We start from the raw sequence: 17,549 nt of genomic DNA on the forward strand, positions 1-17,549 counted from the left end.
AGATGTCTATGGCCTAGATACTTGTCTGTCCTGACACTGAGACTTCCTGCTTCATGATCCGGTCCTGGCTGACCAGGCATGTAGTCCTGCACATGTGTGTATCCACTCACACAAGCTCGAGTTTTTGGAACATTGCTAGTGGAACAGTGTTGCAAGTGCTTGCATGTTAATGGTAGTACCTTAGTTTGGGGACAGACTGGCTTGTTTTTAATGATAAAAATGGTAGCTTTCCCAGAGGCCAATTACAGTTGCTCTGCCTCCACTGTAAGTCGTTAGAACACAGTTCAAATGTAATTAGTTCCCATTTAAGTTACCTCATCTCCTGAGGTCAGAATTGTTGATGGTGCTTATAAAGTTAGGTCAGCATGACCCGCAGAGACCTGCGTCTCCCCAAGGTGATAGTTATGTGTATGTACGTGGTGGTTTGTTTGGTTGGATGGCTGCTGCTGTTTTCTGTTGGCCTTGTTTGTATGCACGTATACATATGTGTGTATGTATGACAGAGAGATGACCCTTCCTCCCATTAACTTGCCCTACTTTGCTTGTTTTTGTAACTGGTTCTTGTTGGTGACTCTTTTAAATGGATTCTTTATTTCTGTGAAAATACAACATTTTCTCCGAGAACCCTGAACTATTATTGTTTTTTTTTTAAAGTCTGGGTTTCTGTTTTTTTCTCTTTTCACTTCTGCATCCCAGCCATATGGACCTGGGCAGGCTTTCGGATCTGCAGAGTGATTGCAAAATTCATTCCACGCTCAAGTTCTGCTCTCACGTAGAGACTCATGGGCAGTCTTTTTACACTTGCAGTGGAGGAGAAAAATGGCCTCAGCCATCTATATTAGGGTTCTGCAGAGACAAAACCAAATGAGTGTTGCGTAGGGGCATAGAAAGTGATTTGCCATCAAGAACTGGGCCACAGAGTTAGGCTGAGAGATCTGGAACACCGGACACTCGGGACGACCGAGGGCTGCATTCTAGTTTAGTCAACGAACCCGGGCCTGGCAAAAGAGGCGGTGTGATGTCCTTCTGAAGCCTGGTGTCTCTATGCTTAGGAAGAAGTTGTGTTTTATGCTCAAAGGCAATTGGGCCAGAGGAATTTTCTCCTGCCTCCCCCCCAAAAAAAAGTTTTCAAAATTTTATCTCCCCCCTCTCCTGACAGGGTTTCTCTGTGTACCTCTGTTTGTCCTTGAACTCCCACTGTAGACCAGGCTGACCTCAAACTCAGAGATCCTCCTGCCTCTTCCTCCTGAGTGCGGGATTAAAGGTGTGCACCACCACTGCCCTCATTTTCTTTCTTTCCCGTGTCAGGGACTAAACTGAGGGCCTTGAACATGTCAGGCATCCGCTGAGCCACATCCTAAGCCAAGAATAATGTTTGAACAAATATCTGGACACCCTGTGCACAGTCCAGTCCAACAAACATGTAAAATTGATTAAAGACGCAGAACCAATAGAAGGTACATATAGTACATGTTGTACATATAATAAAGAGTCTTCATATAAGGAATTGGCTCGCACAGTTATGAGAGCTGGGACTTTTCTGGAGCCAAAAGTAAAGCTTAAACCTTCCTCCCCCACCCCCAGTCTGGTTCAGATTCTTCCAGAGAGAACAGCTGTTGGCCAGTTTCACTCTGATATTATTTTATGCAAAACATTTTGAATGTTTTAGCATTTTTAGAGCTTGTCATTTTGTTTGGTCTTGTTTTCTTTTAAATTGTTGTCCAGCTCTTCCCGTACTTCCCATTTATGGTGTATACGTGCATGCCTGTGTGTGTGTGTGAGTGTGTGGGTGTTTCCCAGTAAAGCAGTTTATATATTTTAACTTGTTGGCCTCCGTTCTGTCACGTGACTTTGACTATCACCAGCATCTTATGGAAGAAGGCAGTAAGGTCACAAGGAAGTATGATATCGGAATATACAAATACTGCCAGACTCTGTGGGTGTCTCTTGCAGCTGTGTATCGATCTGCCTTCCATGTTAGCATGCTACCGTGCTACAGCCCCTTAATGTCACCTTCCTTCTTTGGAAGACATCCCCTTCAGAAATCCACTCACATCCAGGCAGTGTTTCCCGAATCCAGGGCCACTGCCAAGGATAAGTGGCTCCCACTTCCAGATCCGTATTCTGCATTCCCGGTTTGGTCAAGGTTGCAGTGGCTTTGATAGGGGCTCTAGAGGATGGAGGAGATCAGGGTCACTCTACCAGTTTTGTGTGGCAGGTGGAGACTGACGCCGGACTCTCAAGTGCCACCCCAACTCTGGGGCAGCAGGGAGCTCACAGGCCTTCACTTCCTTCCCTACAGAGTGTCCCCTTCCTCTTCTACCTTACCACCTAATGATGGACAGTTCCTGAGCTCGGGCTACCATGACCAGAGTGCTCTCCTCCCAGATCTCTTCCTCTCCCTTCATCCTCAACACAAGCTAACCCAAGAAAAGGAGCATGCAGATCTATAACCGAAAAGTCCAGGGGAAGGAGACGGCCTAGTGGCTGGGTCTAGTTGTCTGTGTTTCAGAATGTTTCCCAGGAGCCTTTGCTCTGCCATCCTCCGAGTTGACTTCCTTGTGTAGAAGCTTATTAAAGTCCAGAGAGATCTCACCTTTGCCCCTTAATGTCTGTGATGTGGTTCCGAGTCGGCACCTGGGGTAAGGGATTGCAGTGTGCAGGGTGGGTACATATTGAGTACACCTGCCTACTCCTCAAGCTGGGGGAGCAATGCACTCTACCTAAGCTAACAGATTCATGGAGTCAGATTAGTGTCTCCTAAATAATTTAAGATTTTATTAATGAAAAAGCTGAGAGACCATGAAGCACAAAACGCAGGAACTGCTGACTCATCGTTCTTAGCCCCCTGCTTGAGCTTCCTGGGCCTCCGCTGCAAAGTCCCTTCCTTCCCTAGATTCCTGTGGACACACAGAGTTTTCGAACACTTCCATGTTCGAAAGCTTTTAAGGAGTTTATAACTCACTCTATTCTAGAAAATATTATGAATGAATATCTTCAAGACAGTAGATAAAGTGGGGATAAATTGAATCCTACGAGTTCAAAGCTGTTGGCTCCTCGAAGAGAGGGGCTATGACCACCTAGTTTGACTCTGAGATTCCATGGCTTCTAAGCATAGAGGGAAAGATACCTATGGTTATAGAGTGCTCTGTGTGTGTGTGTGTGTGGAGAGAGAGAGAGAGAGAGAGAGAGAGAGAGAGAGAGAGAGAGAGAGAGCCCTCCAAGAGGATATCTGGCAAGGAAGTCTACGGATGGTGACAGAGACAGTGTACTTGAAGGCAGCTCTAGTGTTTCTTTGCCAAGCTCCCTTCTCCAGCCACTTGCCTCCGAGAGACTTGCTTTTTTGTGGTCATTGTTTTGTTAGCCAGCGAAGAAAGGAGATAAGCATTAAGCCCTCACGTTGCTGGGCTCCTTCCAGAAACAGCTGGAGAGGTCCTTGTGCTGCCCTTGAAGACAGCACTCAGATGAGTTAGGGCTGTAGACACAGCTAGGCACTGTCACCTCCACTCTAAAGCTGGCCCGATCTCGCGGATGGGCTTACTCATCTCGTGATCACTCCATTTATCAGTGAGCGCCGTGGAGGCCCTGCTTCCCAGATGGACCAAAGACAGCTCCATGATAGCAAGCCATGCTGCTGCTGGCCCTTGGCTGCTCTTCCTGGAAAGGTCTCCAGCTGCCAGCAGTTGATTGTCCTTTGTCACCTGGGGAGCTGAGCTTGCCTATGAGTGGTTGCAATACCCCAAAGCAGCCCAGAGCACATTGGATAGAGGGCGTTGTGACAGCCTCGGAAGCTGCTCCAGGGTTGTGGCTCCCAGTCTTTATTTTTATTGATTTGTCTTCCAGAATTATCTGTAGTCATCTGGGCTGGACAAGTTTACTCAGTCCATCTTTTGCAATGAATATAAAAAGATAAAGATCTTCCCTCCCTCCCTCCCTCTCTCCTCTTCCTCCCTCCCTCCCTTTCCCCCTCCTTCCTTCCCTCCCTCCTTTCCTCCCTCCCTCCCTTCCTCCTTTTCATGCTGGGTCGCAGCTCTGGGGCAGAGCTCATGCATAGCCTGTATAAGACCCTGGGTTCAGCCCCCAGGAGCACTAGCCAACCACCCAACAAACATGAAGCACCTGGGAAGGCATTTGTTCCATTCAGGGAGCCCGTCTTCATACCCCTTAATGCTCTCTCCAAATTTTCTACCTTGTAAGTGGAGCCGTAACAAACTTCTGACCAGGCATTGTGGGTCTACACAGCGGCCATTTGCTAGAGAAGACTACACACAGTCCATACTGTCCCTCCAGCTGTGTGACCTTGGGCACGCTCCTTAACGTCTCTGAGTCGGTTTCCTCCTCTGTGAACTAGGCAGAGCACTCTTAGCCCATGTGCTGCTTGTAAGAGTTAATGGAGCAGTCAGCACAACCTTGTCTAGGGGCCTGGATAGGGAAGGCAGCTTTTGGGGCCGGATGCCTACTTTGTACACTTGGCTTCAGCACACCTTCCTGAACACATGGGGGTCCTGATCCATAGAGGGGTCCCAGGTGGTGTTATTGTGGCTTCTCTTAGGAGGCTGCAGTCTAAGGGAGCAAAGGGGTGTTAAGACAGGAGCCCCAACAGCTCAGGGAGTACAGTCATACATGAGAGTGTATGATGGTAAGGTATGCACACATAGAAAGTATATATGATTACAAGGTGCAAGCACCAGCAAACCCACAATTTATCCAAATAGAAGCTGCAGTAAGGTAAGTTAAGAGAGAAGGCTCAGCCAGGTGGCTGGTTGCTTAGAGGAAGGAGCAACCGTCCATGTACATCAGGGGATGGATGCGGTTAGGGCTGGGCACAGTGGAAAAAGGACATGGCAGGAAGGCCGCATGAGGAAGCTGTGTTTGAGAGGTCTCTCAAGGACCCCAGCTGCATGGCAGGGAGGCACGGAGAGTTCTGGGCTTCTGTGGTTGTGGGGCACCTAGGAAAACATGGGTGAGGTGACTCGTCAGGCTGGGGCTGCTGTGTGTGCCTTGGGGACTCGGCCCTCCCGGCTTCACTCTGTTCCCCTTTCTTCCTGGCAGCAGAGCCCCCTCCCTTGCTGCACTCAGGGACATGCCTGTCAGCACTTCTACCCCCCCTCAGACTTCGCTGTCAGCACGCAAGTCTTCAGGGACATGAAAAGCAGCCACTCCTTACAAAAGGTTGGGGAGCCCTGGTGTCTGGAGGTAGGTCTCGGAGCAGAATGACGGTATGAGATGAGCCAGCCCTGAAACGAAGCCACCCATCCAAAGTTTACCTCCCGCCAGGGCAGGACCCGTGCATCTACCTCCATCCCTGAATCCTCCGTGGGCCCCTTTTCATTTCAGGTGCCATGATGTCTGGCTGTGCTGACCACTGATAGGGAAGTGATAGCCATTAAATCACCACTTTACAAGAAGAGGGTGGAGGCGGTGCTAGAGACGATGCGTGATGCCCAGCTGCCTCGTAAAGGCCACCTGACCCAGCATCACACGCAAGAGTGTGCATTATTCCATCAGACTTGAATCAAGGAAGTCAGTTCCTGGGGTTCTTTATGACTCCCGCTGGAAGGGAAGCTGTCACCTCGACTTTGCCATTGCTACTAGCAATTAGCCGTCTATAGTATAGATTTTCTTTTCAAATTCAGGGTGCTGAGAACTGCCCCCCACCCTGCAAGGTCCCTGGCTGGCAGAGGAAGGCACAGCCCGATGCTTACTCATAGATGCTGTTCTCCAAGGACAGGAAGCATTGTTAATTTCCTTTAAATAATTCAATGCGATGTCAATACCCCACACGACTCTGGGCTCCGGAGTGACAGCTCTCTTCAAATTAGTTGTCCCAAGAATAAAGAACTTCCAGAACATTCTTTTATCTTCAGGAAAGCAAACATCAATGCAGACTTTCAAAAAAAAATTAAAGTAACTCTTAGATTTAGATAGAAGATGATGTTTTGGTTTTCATGAATATTCACGAGCCAATTAGTGGAGACTTTAAAAACCAACGTTGTGTCCCTACTAGGTGCTGAGTGTACATTATATGCTAGGCGGTACCGGGTAAGAAAACAAGTTTCTCTAGTGGGCAGAATGGGCACCTGGAGAGATATGGAGCACACACATATATGTCTTGCCTCTAGAGAGGGAAACAGTGGAAGAAATCATGTTAAAAACCCTTGTTCTTCTTAAACAGTAGACAGCCATTTAGGAGAACCAGAGAGATGTTGAAAAACATGTAGAAGGCACGTCACCCAGACCCTCGCACGACCTGTCGATCGTCTCATTTTTGACGAGTTTCTTTAGGAGTTTGTGTTCACCGGTGCTGGGGTTTCACTGACACGGTTTTGAATTTTCCTCTCACCTAATGTCATGGCAAGGGATGTTTTCCTTTGCTGGAGCATGTGCTAGTAAGAGTCTGCGTTCTTGGAATTCCCGGGTTCTAACCATTACTCTTAGTCCAGGTGGCGCTAGACAGACAGGTGTCCTGGGGCTTTGACCCTCTCCTGCTCTCTTGCCTTTGACATGCCTGCGATGGGCTGTACTCACCCTCTGACTTCCTGGTGCGTGTGTGAGTGTGTGTGTTCAGCCAGTTCTGTGTGGCAGGGCGCTGAGGCCCCCCACTGTACAGTGAGTTGTGATCTTAGCAGATCCTGCCTGGTCAGCTTCTCCTAAGCAAAGCAGCTCATTCTGACTCTCAAGGATGAGGCTATCCCACCAGGCCTGACAGATAAGGCTAGCCCACTGGGCCTGGCAAAAGGTAGCCCATTAACCTTTGGTCAGAGTCGGGACAGAGATAAAGGAGAACCAGGTGCCTGTTTTGATACAAGGAAATAGAAACAGAAAGACTGGCTCTCTTCCTTGTAGCTCAAGATTTGCAGGAGCCGATTAGAATTCTGGCGCCAGTGACCTTGAACATTTCTTCTGTTTGTCCTTAGTACAGGGGGAAAAAAAAAAACCATGTTTCCAGGTGAAGGATAAACCCACAGATTGTGAATAGGCCAGACATGAAGGTGCCGAGAACGAGCAAGTTACCAAACTGCTCTCTGCCTCAGTTTCTCTATCCTGTAGATAGGCAGTGTAAAAAGCCAGTGAGCATCATTTTGATGGACTGGTCCCTGATAGTCTGCTTGGCTATGTGCCCTGCACACTTTCCTCCCATGCTTTCCGTCCTGCATGGAAAATCATGCTTAACATTGCTAGTACCCGCTACTTCAGGAATTTTGGTGGAGTGTGAAAATTCTGACCTGTGGTGTGAGCATTCTAGAAATGGCTCTAGGGAACTAGATGATTGGCAGTCAGCAAGCAGTAAGTCCCGAGTCTGTCACCTCTGTTGGCAAGGCTCTCGCTCCTCCTTGATGCAATGTTTGGATGTGTAAAAAGCCCAGTAATAGAATACTGGCCAGGCTTGCTCCGCTGGGTACCGAGGGAGATCCTTTGACATGTCTCACAGACTTCCTGTGGTCCGGGCAACTACTGTAAAGGACTGCACTACTGTATTAACTCTTTGGACCCAGACAACAGCCTTGAGAGGCAGCGCTACTCACACCCCTTCTGCAAATAGGGGGAACCGAGCCAAAGCCATGGAGCCGCTTAAGATCCCACAGCTAGAGAGCCAGTGCCGTAAAACACTGCTAATGATAGACGTGCTGTTGTTCATGGGTCCAGTGTTTCCTTCATTTTCTGGAAGGAGGGTACATTTGATCCTGTTGCCACCCCGCGCTCTCGGGAAGTGGAGTAAATGTCCCAGTCAGGAGATCTTCCACATCATCTTCGATTAATAACTATTGTCCTCCTCTCCTCTTCCTTATTGTTCTACTTAGGTCCTCCAGGGAATTTAGTAGATAGACCGGTTGAGTAAATATGACTAAGAAAGTCAATACCCACCTGGGCAGACGTGAGTCACTTCTTTCTAGCTAGCTATTCGTGTCCATGTTAAAGCTGGCCACACAACACACTGCACTGTGGCTGTGAGGAGCCATAGGGATAGGGTGTGACCCGGCACAGCTGCCCTCAGATAAGAGGGCTTTCCTGTAACTGCTTAGTCACTATCGCTGCTGCCTCTGAAATACGGGCAAACAACCTTTGCAAATAGCTCTTTGTCAGAAGTCTCTCATTCCCCATTTCCTTCCTCTTCGGGGGTTCAAAGAAGCTTTTCCCAGTCGGTGGCCGGGGACTAAGTAAGCGGCCCTCTCACCCTGTCTCTCCAGTTTTTATTCTTTTTGGTTGACTTACCCCTGACTAGCATTGAACCTGTTTTGACTTCATTTTTAAGTTGCGTTTTCAGAAAGGGCCAAATGAGGGATGACCCTTGTTCTTCAGCCTCGTGACCTGCAATGGAAGGGGGAAAGACAGTTCGGCTCCCTCTGTGAAACCAGCGTAGAGACAGGGAGTTGACCAGTTGGAGAGAGGAAATGAAACTTCTCTTAGGTTTATTAGACCACATCCTATAAGTCTGTGGCTTCTCATAAGTCAGATTTCTGAAAAGCATGGTGGCATGACTGGCTTCAGTTTTGCTTATTCGTCATTTAAAACTAATAAAGATATTACTTCATTTCCCGAGCTCTTCATTGTCCAGCTATATATGGCAAAGCAGTGTATGTATTAGAGGGGATGCTCTGTGTATGTGTGTGTGCCGGTTTAACTGCTATAACTCCAGGTTAGCAAGCATTCAGCTAGCCTCCCTCCCCCACATAGAAGCATGGTTTGCCCTCTAATTAGAAGCAGTCTGAGTAACAATGTCAAATGCACCCCTTAAAGGCAAAGTTTGAATTGGGATCAACTTGGAAGTGTTCCAAAGCCAAGCTCGAAAAGTCACAGGTGGACTAATGTTTTGTATGTTCCCCACGTGTTTTGTGACTCTTAAATGTGGGGAGAACTTTTACTTTCTCCTGGCTGTCCATGTTAGAAGTGGGGACCGCTTGTCATTGCTCCCAATGAAATGAGGCTCTGCTCTGTGTTTCTCTGCCATAGGCACTTGTCAGAGGGTGTCTGTTGAAAATCCTGGAGAGGCAGATTCCGGGATGGTTTATAACGACCCCCACAATGTATGAGCCGTGGTTTTCTTATACAGCCCAGGATCCTTCTGTACAGAAATGGACCACCCATCTCCTCCCGTCTATACTAGTTTGACAGGGTATAGTCTTGTCACTGTGGTCTTCTAGGCTAAGTGAGTACATGGTCCTCTGTCACTCTGAAGTCCCACCCAAGTGTTTCTCACACCTCAGTGAGGTCACATCCTAGAGTATGGGAGTGTGGTGTCATCCCCCTCCACCCTCTGATACCCACTGGCCACAGAAGAGGGCTGTCTCATGTCCTTTATCATTCCTTAGACTGAAAAGACCATGTCACCATGGATATTACTCTTGCTTTGGACACTTGTCTCCTACCCTGTGAGCGGGTATATGGGACCAGAAGTCCCTGTGTGTGGGACAGTGATCTGAGGGATTCACCTGTGGAAGCTGGCTGGCTCTTCTGCCTTGCGTGAAGCCACGGGAGGTCCAGCTGGTCCTGCTGACAGGACAGTCTTTGACTCTTAACTCGGTGCCTGCCTCTGTTTCCCTCTTCTGAGCTAGTCGCATATTTCCTCCACATCCCTGACAAAGGTCATTGATATTGCAGACTCAAGCCTTTGTGGGTGGCATTGTGTTTCCTCTTTTATAATTCTTTGAGCTGAAAGACTGATTGGTTTTTTATGGGTTGGATTGTGTCAAAAGAAAGTATAAATCAGCACAAGACCCCCCCATTCTTATTCCCCCCCAATAGAAACAGACCTGGGCTCTAACGTCATGTGCCAGTCTCTCTCCCTCCAGCTCCCCCACCGCCCATGTTGTATGTCTGGTTCTGTGTCAGCCTCTTTAGTGATGTCAGAGAAGCAGACATTTGGACAGAGAGGGAAACCATGCCTACTCTGGAATGAGACTTTATTGTATATTAAGGGTGTCACTGCGGTGTGAGCAGAGCGAAAGCTCTTGCGTGTCACACCCCCTCCTCCTGTGTCCTGTGAGTCTCACTTGAAAGGCATTTATTGTCTCAGCTACAGGTTTAGCAAGAACCTATAAAAGAAGTTTGCTCACCCTGTCCTTCACACAAACCTTCCTTCCGCTGCCTTGTTTCTAAAAGACCATTTCAAGCCTGTTTGCTTTTAAAAAAGGAGTCAGATGTGTGTGTGTGTGCGCGCGCGCACATATGGGGAGGCATGTATACCTGTTGGAGCATGTGTGCACTTGTATGTCTGTACATGTGTCTGAAGAAGCCTGACATCACCCATGGGAACCTTTTCAGAGGCTCGCCATCTTGTTATTGAGAGTCTCTCACTGAACCTGGAGCTCACTGCGTGACCAGATGTTCTGGGCAGTGAACATCAGTACATCCCCTGTCCCCGCCACCCCAGTGCTGGGGTGACAGGTGTATTCTGCAGCGATGGATTTGTCTATGCAGGCTGAGGATTTGAATTCAAATCCTGAGGCTTGGGCTCAAAGAACCTGACTGAGTCATTACCCCCACATCTCCACACACCCTCAGTTTGCTTTAGTTTGGGGGCAGTGTGGTAGAAGTCACATGACCCTTGATGAAATCAGGATCAAGTTTTGGTTACCTGTCCTGATCCACCACTGGTCACCTCTGCTTGGGCTGAAACTGAGGAATGAGGTGACTCTCGTACAGCCAAAGTTTATAGTTCTGTTCAAACACACTTTGGGTGTGTGTTTGTCTGCACATACATCTGTCTGTCCCTATGTCTGTGGTGTCATACAGTGTATGATCACTGTCACCCTTCATGGCCGCTGCCACAGGAGAGCAAAGCCTATCTCCGGAGGTGTGCATGTGTGTGTGCACGTGTGCATGTGTGTATGTGTGTGCACATGCGTGTGTGCATTTGTGTGTGCATGTGAGTGCACACTCTCGTGTGTGTGTGTGTGTGTGTGTGCGCGCGCACGCGCGCGTCTGCACTCAAAAGCTTCTGTCTTGAAAACGCCAATTCCTTTCAGAAGGAATGCAGGGAAATAAAAAGTGAAGACATTGGAGACAGAAGAAATGAGACTTGAGAAGCAGGAAGAACTGGGATGGCCAAAGGGCACATGCTGACCTAGTCTCCTCACTACTCAACCATGCCAGGCACTTGGCTGACAGGCATGTAGGCCCCACGGAGAAACCCTGTCCTTGGTGCTAGTGTCTTGTGTTGCGAGAAGAGGGTTTGGTGGGAGACTACTTGACGATACATGTGTTCTGCCAGGAGGGGTCGGGGGTCCTGGGCCCCCTTGACAGTACATGTTTTCTGTCAGGCGGATCGAGGGGGTCCTGGAGGCCCCCAGTCACGGTGTTTCTGGTCTGCCATTAGTCCACCAGGACCCTGGAAGGCCTGTGTTAGCTGGGGTTTTGTGTAAGAGATGAGAAGTCTTCTTGTCCCCAGAGAAACGAGAAAAGTCCCTGACTAGAAAATAGACCAAGTTGTAACCACCTGTAAGGGAGGTCCAGTTGTGCGGCTGTCCCTTGGACAGTCTTCATGTCACTTTTCTGAGGACCCCTGGGAAAGTGGGTGTCCTTTGGGAGGATGACTTAAGAAGCATGGTGACTCTAAAGGAGCCATTTCCTGTCCTTCCTCTAGGGAGGGGAGCAGTGCCTGGGGTTGGCTTGTAGTCCTTCGGATGTAGGATATGCTTGCACCCAAGAAGAATGGGGACCTGACCCCTAGGGCCCTGCCCTGTTTGGACTGCAAAATATTCTCAAATCAGGTTCCCCTGGGTTTCCCTCTCTGTGGGCTGGCTTGATGGGACCTCCTGCAGCTGTCTGTCTTCTTCCTATTTCCCCTCTCTGTGCACACTTGATTTAAAGTTGAAAGACAAAGTGTCTTTTGAGATATAGGATTAAGAAATTATTACATATATTTACATATACCACAATAAAATTTTCTTCTTTTTCCTCCCTCCCTCCTTCTCTCCCTCCTTCTCTCCCTCCTTCCCTCCCTCCTTCCCTCCTTCCCTCCCTCCCTCCCTCCCTCCCTCCCTCCCTCCCTCCCTCCCTCCCTCCCTCCCAGTCTCCAGCTATGAGTTTTCATGTGTGTTCCTATTACTGCTCCCAGAACATGACCAGTATAATACAGACAGTGACCTTTTATTCTTTTTAGACAGTTCTTTATGGGCGCAGGAGCTGTGGGCTTTGCTGTTAAGATGTTTCGTGTGTGTGTGGGTGTACTTATATGTGTGTGTGTTCTCATGCATATGGAGTTCCCAGGACAATATTGGGTGTCACTCCCCTTTCCCTTTTCTTTTTAAGACATCATCACTTTCTGGCCTGGAACAACTGAGTGGGACTGGCTGGCCAGCAGTTCCCAGGACTCTCCTGTGCTTCCCTTCATTGGGATCGCAAGTGCACACCCTCATGCTTGGCTTTTCTGTGTAGGTTCTAGGGCTCAAACCTAGGTAATGTTTGCAGGGCTTTTCCTGCTGAGCTGTACCCCACTCCATGCTTTTGTTTTGAAGGGGTGCTGACTTGATATATTTTTAACTCTTGATGTCAGTTTCTTCTCCTCCCCATCTCTAGGCCTTCTTGGCCACACAGAGGGTACACTTGCTTTGCCTTTTGGCTTCTTAGTTATCAGCTCATCTCCACTGGCTGTTACTGCTTTTTCCCTGGGAGAGGTTCTGGCCTGCACACTAGAGTGCCTTAGGCCACCTTATGGACTTAGGAGAACTCAGGCTGATGCTGACGGTGGCATTAGTGATGGCGACATGTTATCACTATCCACAAGAGGCAGCAGGGGGAAATGAAAGGGTCTTTGGGGTATTTTCTGTTGAATTATCTGTGATTTGCCCATGCCGGGATAGATGGCCAGGATTTGGGCATGGTGTCTTCAGTGGAGACTGAGCATGGCCTGCGGATCTGTTGACCTAAACCTGCTTCTCTCAGGCTATCTCACTTGTCACATTAGCTGGAAGAAGGGAAGAGTTGGGAGACCCAGGTTCTCCAACAAGCCATTCCGTGCCTGGGGAGACTTAGCTGTTGTTTTCCCGGCTGTTTGGAGGTTGTGCTTTCTAAGGGAGAAGCGGAAGGAGGGGAGCCTATCCCTGCCTTGTCCTCTTGGGAAATGATGAGAGGTGACCTGAAAAGTCATCGGCTCTGGGTGTCACACTTGGGTGAACCGAAGACGCTGCATTTGGCTAGGTAAGGTGAGAGCAGCCGTACACATGTGCATGTGTGTGCAATCTAAGTCCTGCTTTGTCATTACTTGGAGACGCGGCATTGCAACCAAATGAGAAGTATGAGCGGTGACCCAGGCAGGAAGCAGAAACTGGAGAGGAGGGGAAAGGGGGCGTCCAGAACACCTTGTAGCTCTCCCGTCTCTAAAACCCCTTTAGAAGCAGGGAAAGACGCAATAATCACCTTCAGTACACACCTCAGCTTTCGTACCGCAGCCTGCAGTCTCCCGGAGCGTGTGAAGGTCTCAAAGCTCTCATGAGTTCTAGTGACGGCGAAGGATGGGTACTGATGAGCAAAGAAAGGCAGCAGGTTGCTGGGGGTGGGGGGCCTTTCAGAAGGGAGAATGAACACCATTTAAAATAAATCACAAAACAAAATAAATGGTTGCCTGGCAAGGGCCGAACCCAGCAGCCCAGGTTGATACGGGCACTGTAAGGAACCAGGTGTGGTATTCTGTTCTGTCTTGGTTCTCGCCTGTTTGTGGAAAGTGGAGCACAAAATAACCAGAGGTTGCCATTTGTCTAATTGACGTCAGGGTTTTGGAAATGTGATGTCATTTCTGTAAACACCCACATGAGAAGTGCCACCTCCCCCTCCATTTGGATGACAGATTACATGTCAGGGCATGGAAAGATAAAAGCACTAAATATTTGCTTTAGAAATACGCAGCAAATGATCCTCTCATCCTCCCAGCTGCAAGCTTCGAATTCCGTTAACAAAAATGACTGGCCGCTGCTGAAACCGCTGCCACCCTCTGGCCGTGATTGACAAGTGAGTCACAAGTGGATGTGGCCAGTGGAGGCTCTTCTGGATTTCTGGGGAATGTGGAATGGAAACCCCAGTTCCAGGTCGGCCATAGCAAAGAAAGCGAGCCCTGCCTTCTCCCTTTCCTTTCTTCCTCTTGGCTTTTTGAGTTGAATATTTTCTCAGTGGATTTTCTTTCCATTAAAAGCAACTGTGTGTTATTTGAATTTAGGAATAAAGACCTGACGTTTTACGCAAGTTATGTTGGTTAGGTTGGCTTCACACTTAAGATCCCCCTGCCTCAGCTCCTGCATGCTGGGAGCACAGGTGTGTGCCACTCTGCCTACTCCAGTAACGTTATAATTCATGCAGGCCCTTGTGAAAGGGCACTCTTAATAAGAGAGCCTTATGTGGTGTTGGTCCCTGGCTGTGTCTGGGGGAGAGGGGGAGAAGGTGGATCTATTTTACGGGGAATTGAGAACATGGGTTAGGACTCTGAGTTCACCTTGACCTCGCCAGGAACTGGCGGAGTGACCAAGTTTACCTTATAGAACCTGGGGAATTTCCTGTTCCTGCCTTCATTTGTCAAGAGAGTTGAGTTAGCAGGTGATGTGTGTGGAAACTGACATAAGTCTGCATCCTTTAATTGGTCCCCATCCCGCGTAGGCCCCAGTAGGGTTTGATATCAATACTTCTATTCTCTTTTGGACACCTTCCATTTGGAGGTGGGTGGCATGTGACTGTAGTCCCAGCTACTTGGAGGCTCAGATGGGAAGAACCCCTTGAACTCGCAGAGTTCAAAGCCAGCATGGGGGACATAACAAGATCCCACCTCTTAAAAATTCGCAAACAGCTGCCCTGTAGACATTGCTCTACTCACACATATTCTTGCTTCCCCTTTCTAGCTCCCCCAGGGCACAAATATTCTCTTCTAACTTTGTGTGTAAATAAAGTAATGACTAACATTTACTGCATGCTTATTCTGTATCCCAGGCTTTGTTTAAAGTCTGTTTCTGTATAATTCTCACTCAGCCAGTAGCAGCTGTTTACTTTAACAAAAAGGAAACTAACACAGTTTTTATTTTATTTTTTTAATGATTCATCCCCAGTTCTGCTGAAAGTAATTGGGGCCCGGGGATTCAAAGCCTGGGGTTTCAGATGCTTTCTAAGACAGGGTGCTCACCTCCCTCTGCCGGGACCCTTCTGCCCTGCAACATGGAAGCTGGAAGCTAGAAGCTGAGCCGCACATGCTCTCCAGACGCCCTGGCTGAGGGTGGTTGGGACAAGAGGTTGGGAGAACAGTCTCTGAGCCGGAAGTTGTTCCGAGCCTCTCAGCAGTTGGCAACATAGAGTTTTGTTTTGTTTTGTGTGTGTGGTTTTGTTTTTTAAATAATTAGAAACAGTTTGACTCTTGTTACCACCCACAGTAAAAAAAATTGCTTAGTTCCCCACAAATTAAGAGAGAAAGGGGGAAAAAAATAAGGCCACTTGGTGGAAGGCTGAAAGTATTTTTGAGAGAGAGCATTGGACACTTGACTGCCAGGTGTGGGGGTGGGGGTCCTCAGTCTGACTCCTTTGTTGCCTGTTGGGGTTCATGGCTTATGAAGGAGGGGAGTCTAATGCCCCAACTGACTCTGGGAGGGAACCTACATTTTTCTGTACTTATTAATAGTATGTCTTCTCTGTGGGTGTGAGCATTGAGAGCACAAAGCCCATATTTGCACAGTGTGTGGTCCTCATAGGGCTGTGCTCCAGTGCTCACGGTGGTGTCCCACGAGGAGAGGGAAGAGGAGGAGGTCTTGGCACAGCCCCACCTTGTCCCACTGTAGGGACCGAATCACTGAGGCAGGTTCCTTAGGGTTGTGCTTGTATAGTAGGTCATCACCACTGCTCGTAAAGCAGCCCAGGGTCTGTGAACATTATGGCTCCATTCTCCCACCCTTGTTAGGCCTGACAGTGGCCAAAGTCTGAGCTGAGTCTCTGACAAGCCAGACCGTGCCCTCCATGGGTGGCAAGCCAGACATGCCATCCACTGGACACCCTTTGCCTATGCTTCCTTGTGTTCCTCTAAGTGGTCACATGGGCAGAGGGATGACTGACTTCCTCATCCTCCTTGGGGGTGGAGGACTTGCTGCAGGGAGTGAAGGGACGTCCCACTTGAGGGCGCTGGACCCCTGTGGCACTCTGAGCCACATTGCTTTGATTTCGATCTGGGACGACTCCTGTGGGGTGGCCTCCTCCTGCCATCCTGACTTGTTTAAGTTTATGCTTTGTTGGCAAGCAATTTTTTGATGCTATTCTTCTCATAACCAGAGGCCAAGGTCCCTTGTGGAGCAATGCCTGAACTTAATAGTTTTCGTCTGGATACTAGGGAGGGTATCTAGAAACAGGGGTGTGGTGGTGGGGTGCGGGGGGTCTTAGACACCACTCACTCCATCTTCTAGCCTCTTGGTTCTGTTTCCTTTTAGGTCACTGTATTAGGAGTGATTTTCCCCCCTCAGAGGGTGTTGTGTTCCTTGGTGTTACATACTGACCCTATAATTGTAGGTCAAAGGACAAAGCTCCCTGATGGTCTTGCAGATTGTTTACAAACACACATGCCAAAGTCTCTATTAAAGTTGGTCTGGAGTGTCTTGGCAATACCTGGCTTCTTTCCTGGCTGCTGCCAGAGTTTAGGCATCCACCTATATGGTTTGTAACCTTGGGTGACTGGGGGCCTGGTTCCCTGACCAGATTCTTAGGCACACAGAACCGTACTGTTTGAGCTTGGTAGATGAGGAATAAAGACACATTGGAAGGTATGGGAAACATGGGGACACAGGGTAAACGTGATCTTCAAGTCCTGCTTGTCTAGACTGGACCTCCTCCCCAGTGCGGGCCTGCGTATGTGACAGGGATTGCAGCCCCAGGAGAACTGGACTCCGGTTCACAGGAGATCCTCCAGTGCTGGTACTGGTCTATCCTGAAGAGAAGGGATGTGAGCAGAAGGGACCTTTACTTCCAGCTCAAAGTCATGGGCTGAGTAGTTAGTAGTCAGTTAGCTCACACTGAGGCCTGTTCTTCTCTGAGGTGATCACCAGAGCGAATTCCTTCGTCAGCTTCTAGGAGTCTTGAGCTCTATCTGGAGTCAGAGCCTTTACCTGTGTGAATGGTCTCAGTGTGAATAGACTCAGTGTGAATAGTCTCGGTTGTGAAGCTGTCAGGGAAAGCTACATTGAAATGAGTGGGCAAATTCACCTCCGAAGCTTCTGGAATTGTTGGAGCTGTGGTTCTGAAACGAGCCTGGATACCGTGAGGCCCATTTCTCGGCTTCTCCAACTCTACACTCCTGCAATGACTGTGGCTCTTTCTGCCCAAGTCTTGCTGAGCCACCTCCCCAGTCTCGTAGTTTGGGGCTGCATTTCCATTCTTGCCTCTTTAGCACCAAGCTTTTGCTCCTCCCCTCTTAGCCCACATTGATCCAGGGTGCATACCTGCCTGTTAGAAACAGACCCACTGGGTGGTGACCCGGCCTAAGCTTTTGAGCAGTCGGGCCTCAGACAGTCTTAGAAAGCAGAAGTGACGTGAGAAGGGACCTGTTCAGATGAGGGCGAGCTGCCTGAGATTTTAGTCATAGGTTTTGTAATGGC

At 48.8% G+C, this 17,549-nt stretch overlaps 1 protein-coding gene across 3 annotated transcripts in view; it reads left to right on the plus strand.

The window, feature by feature from the left end:
• Nucleotides 1–17,549, plus strand: part of Tcf7l2 (transcription factor 7 like 2) — a 188,196-nt gene that overhangs the window by 114,744 nt on the left and 55,903 nt on the right. For all 3 annotated transcript variants that reach the window (XM_042056047.1, XM_038318381.1, XM_038318391.1), the window contains exon 5: nucleotides 5,053–5,196. In XM_042056047.1, the coding sequence (XP_041911981.1) occupies nucleotides 5,053–5,196 (144 nt within the window). The remainder of the gene's footprint in view (nucleotides 1–5,052; nucleotides 5,197–17,549) is intronic.

The sequence above is a fragment of the Arvicola amphibius genome, chromosome 1 (assembly GCF_903992535.2).
Source record: "Arvicola amphibius chromosome 1, mArvAmp1.2, whole genome shotgun sequence".
Lineage (NCBI taxonomy): Eukaryota > Metazoa > Chordata > Mammalia > Rodentia > Cricetidae > Arvicola > Arvicola amphibius.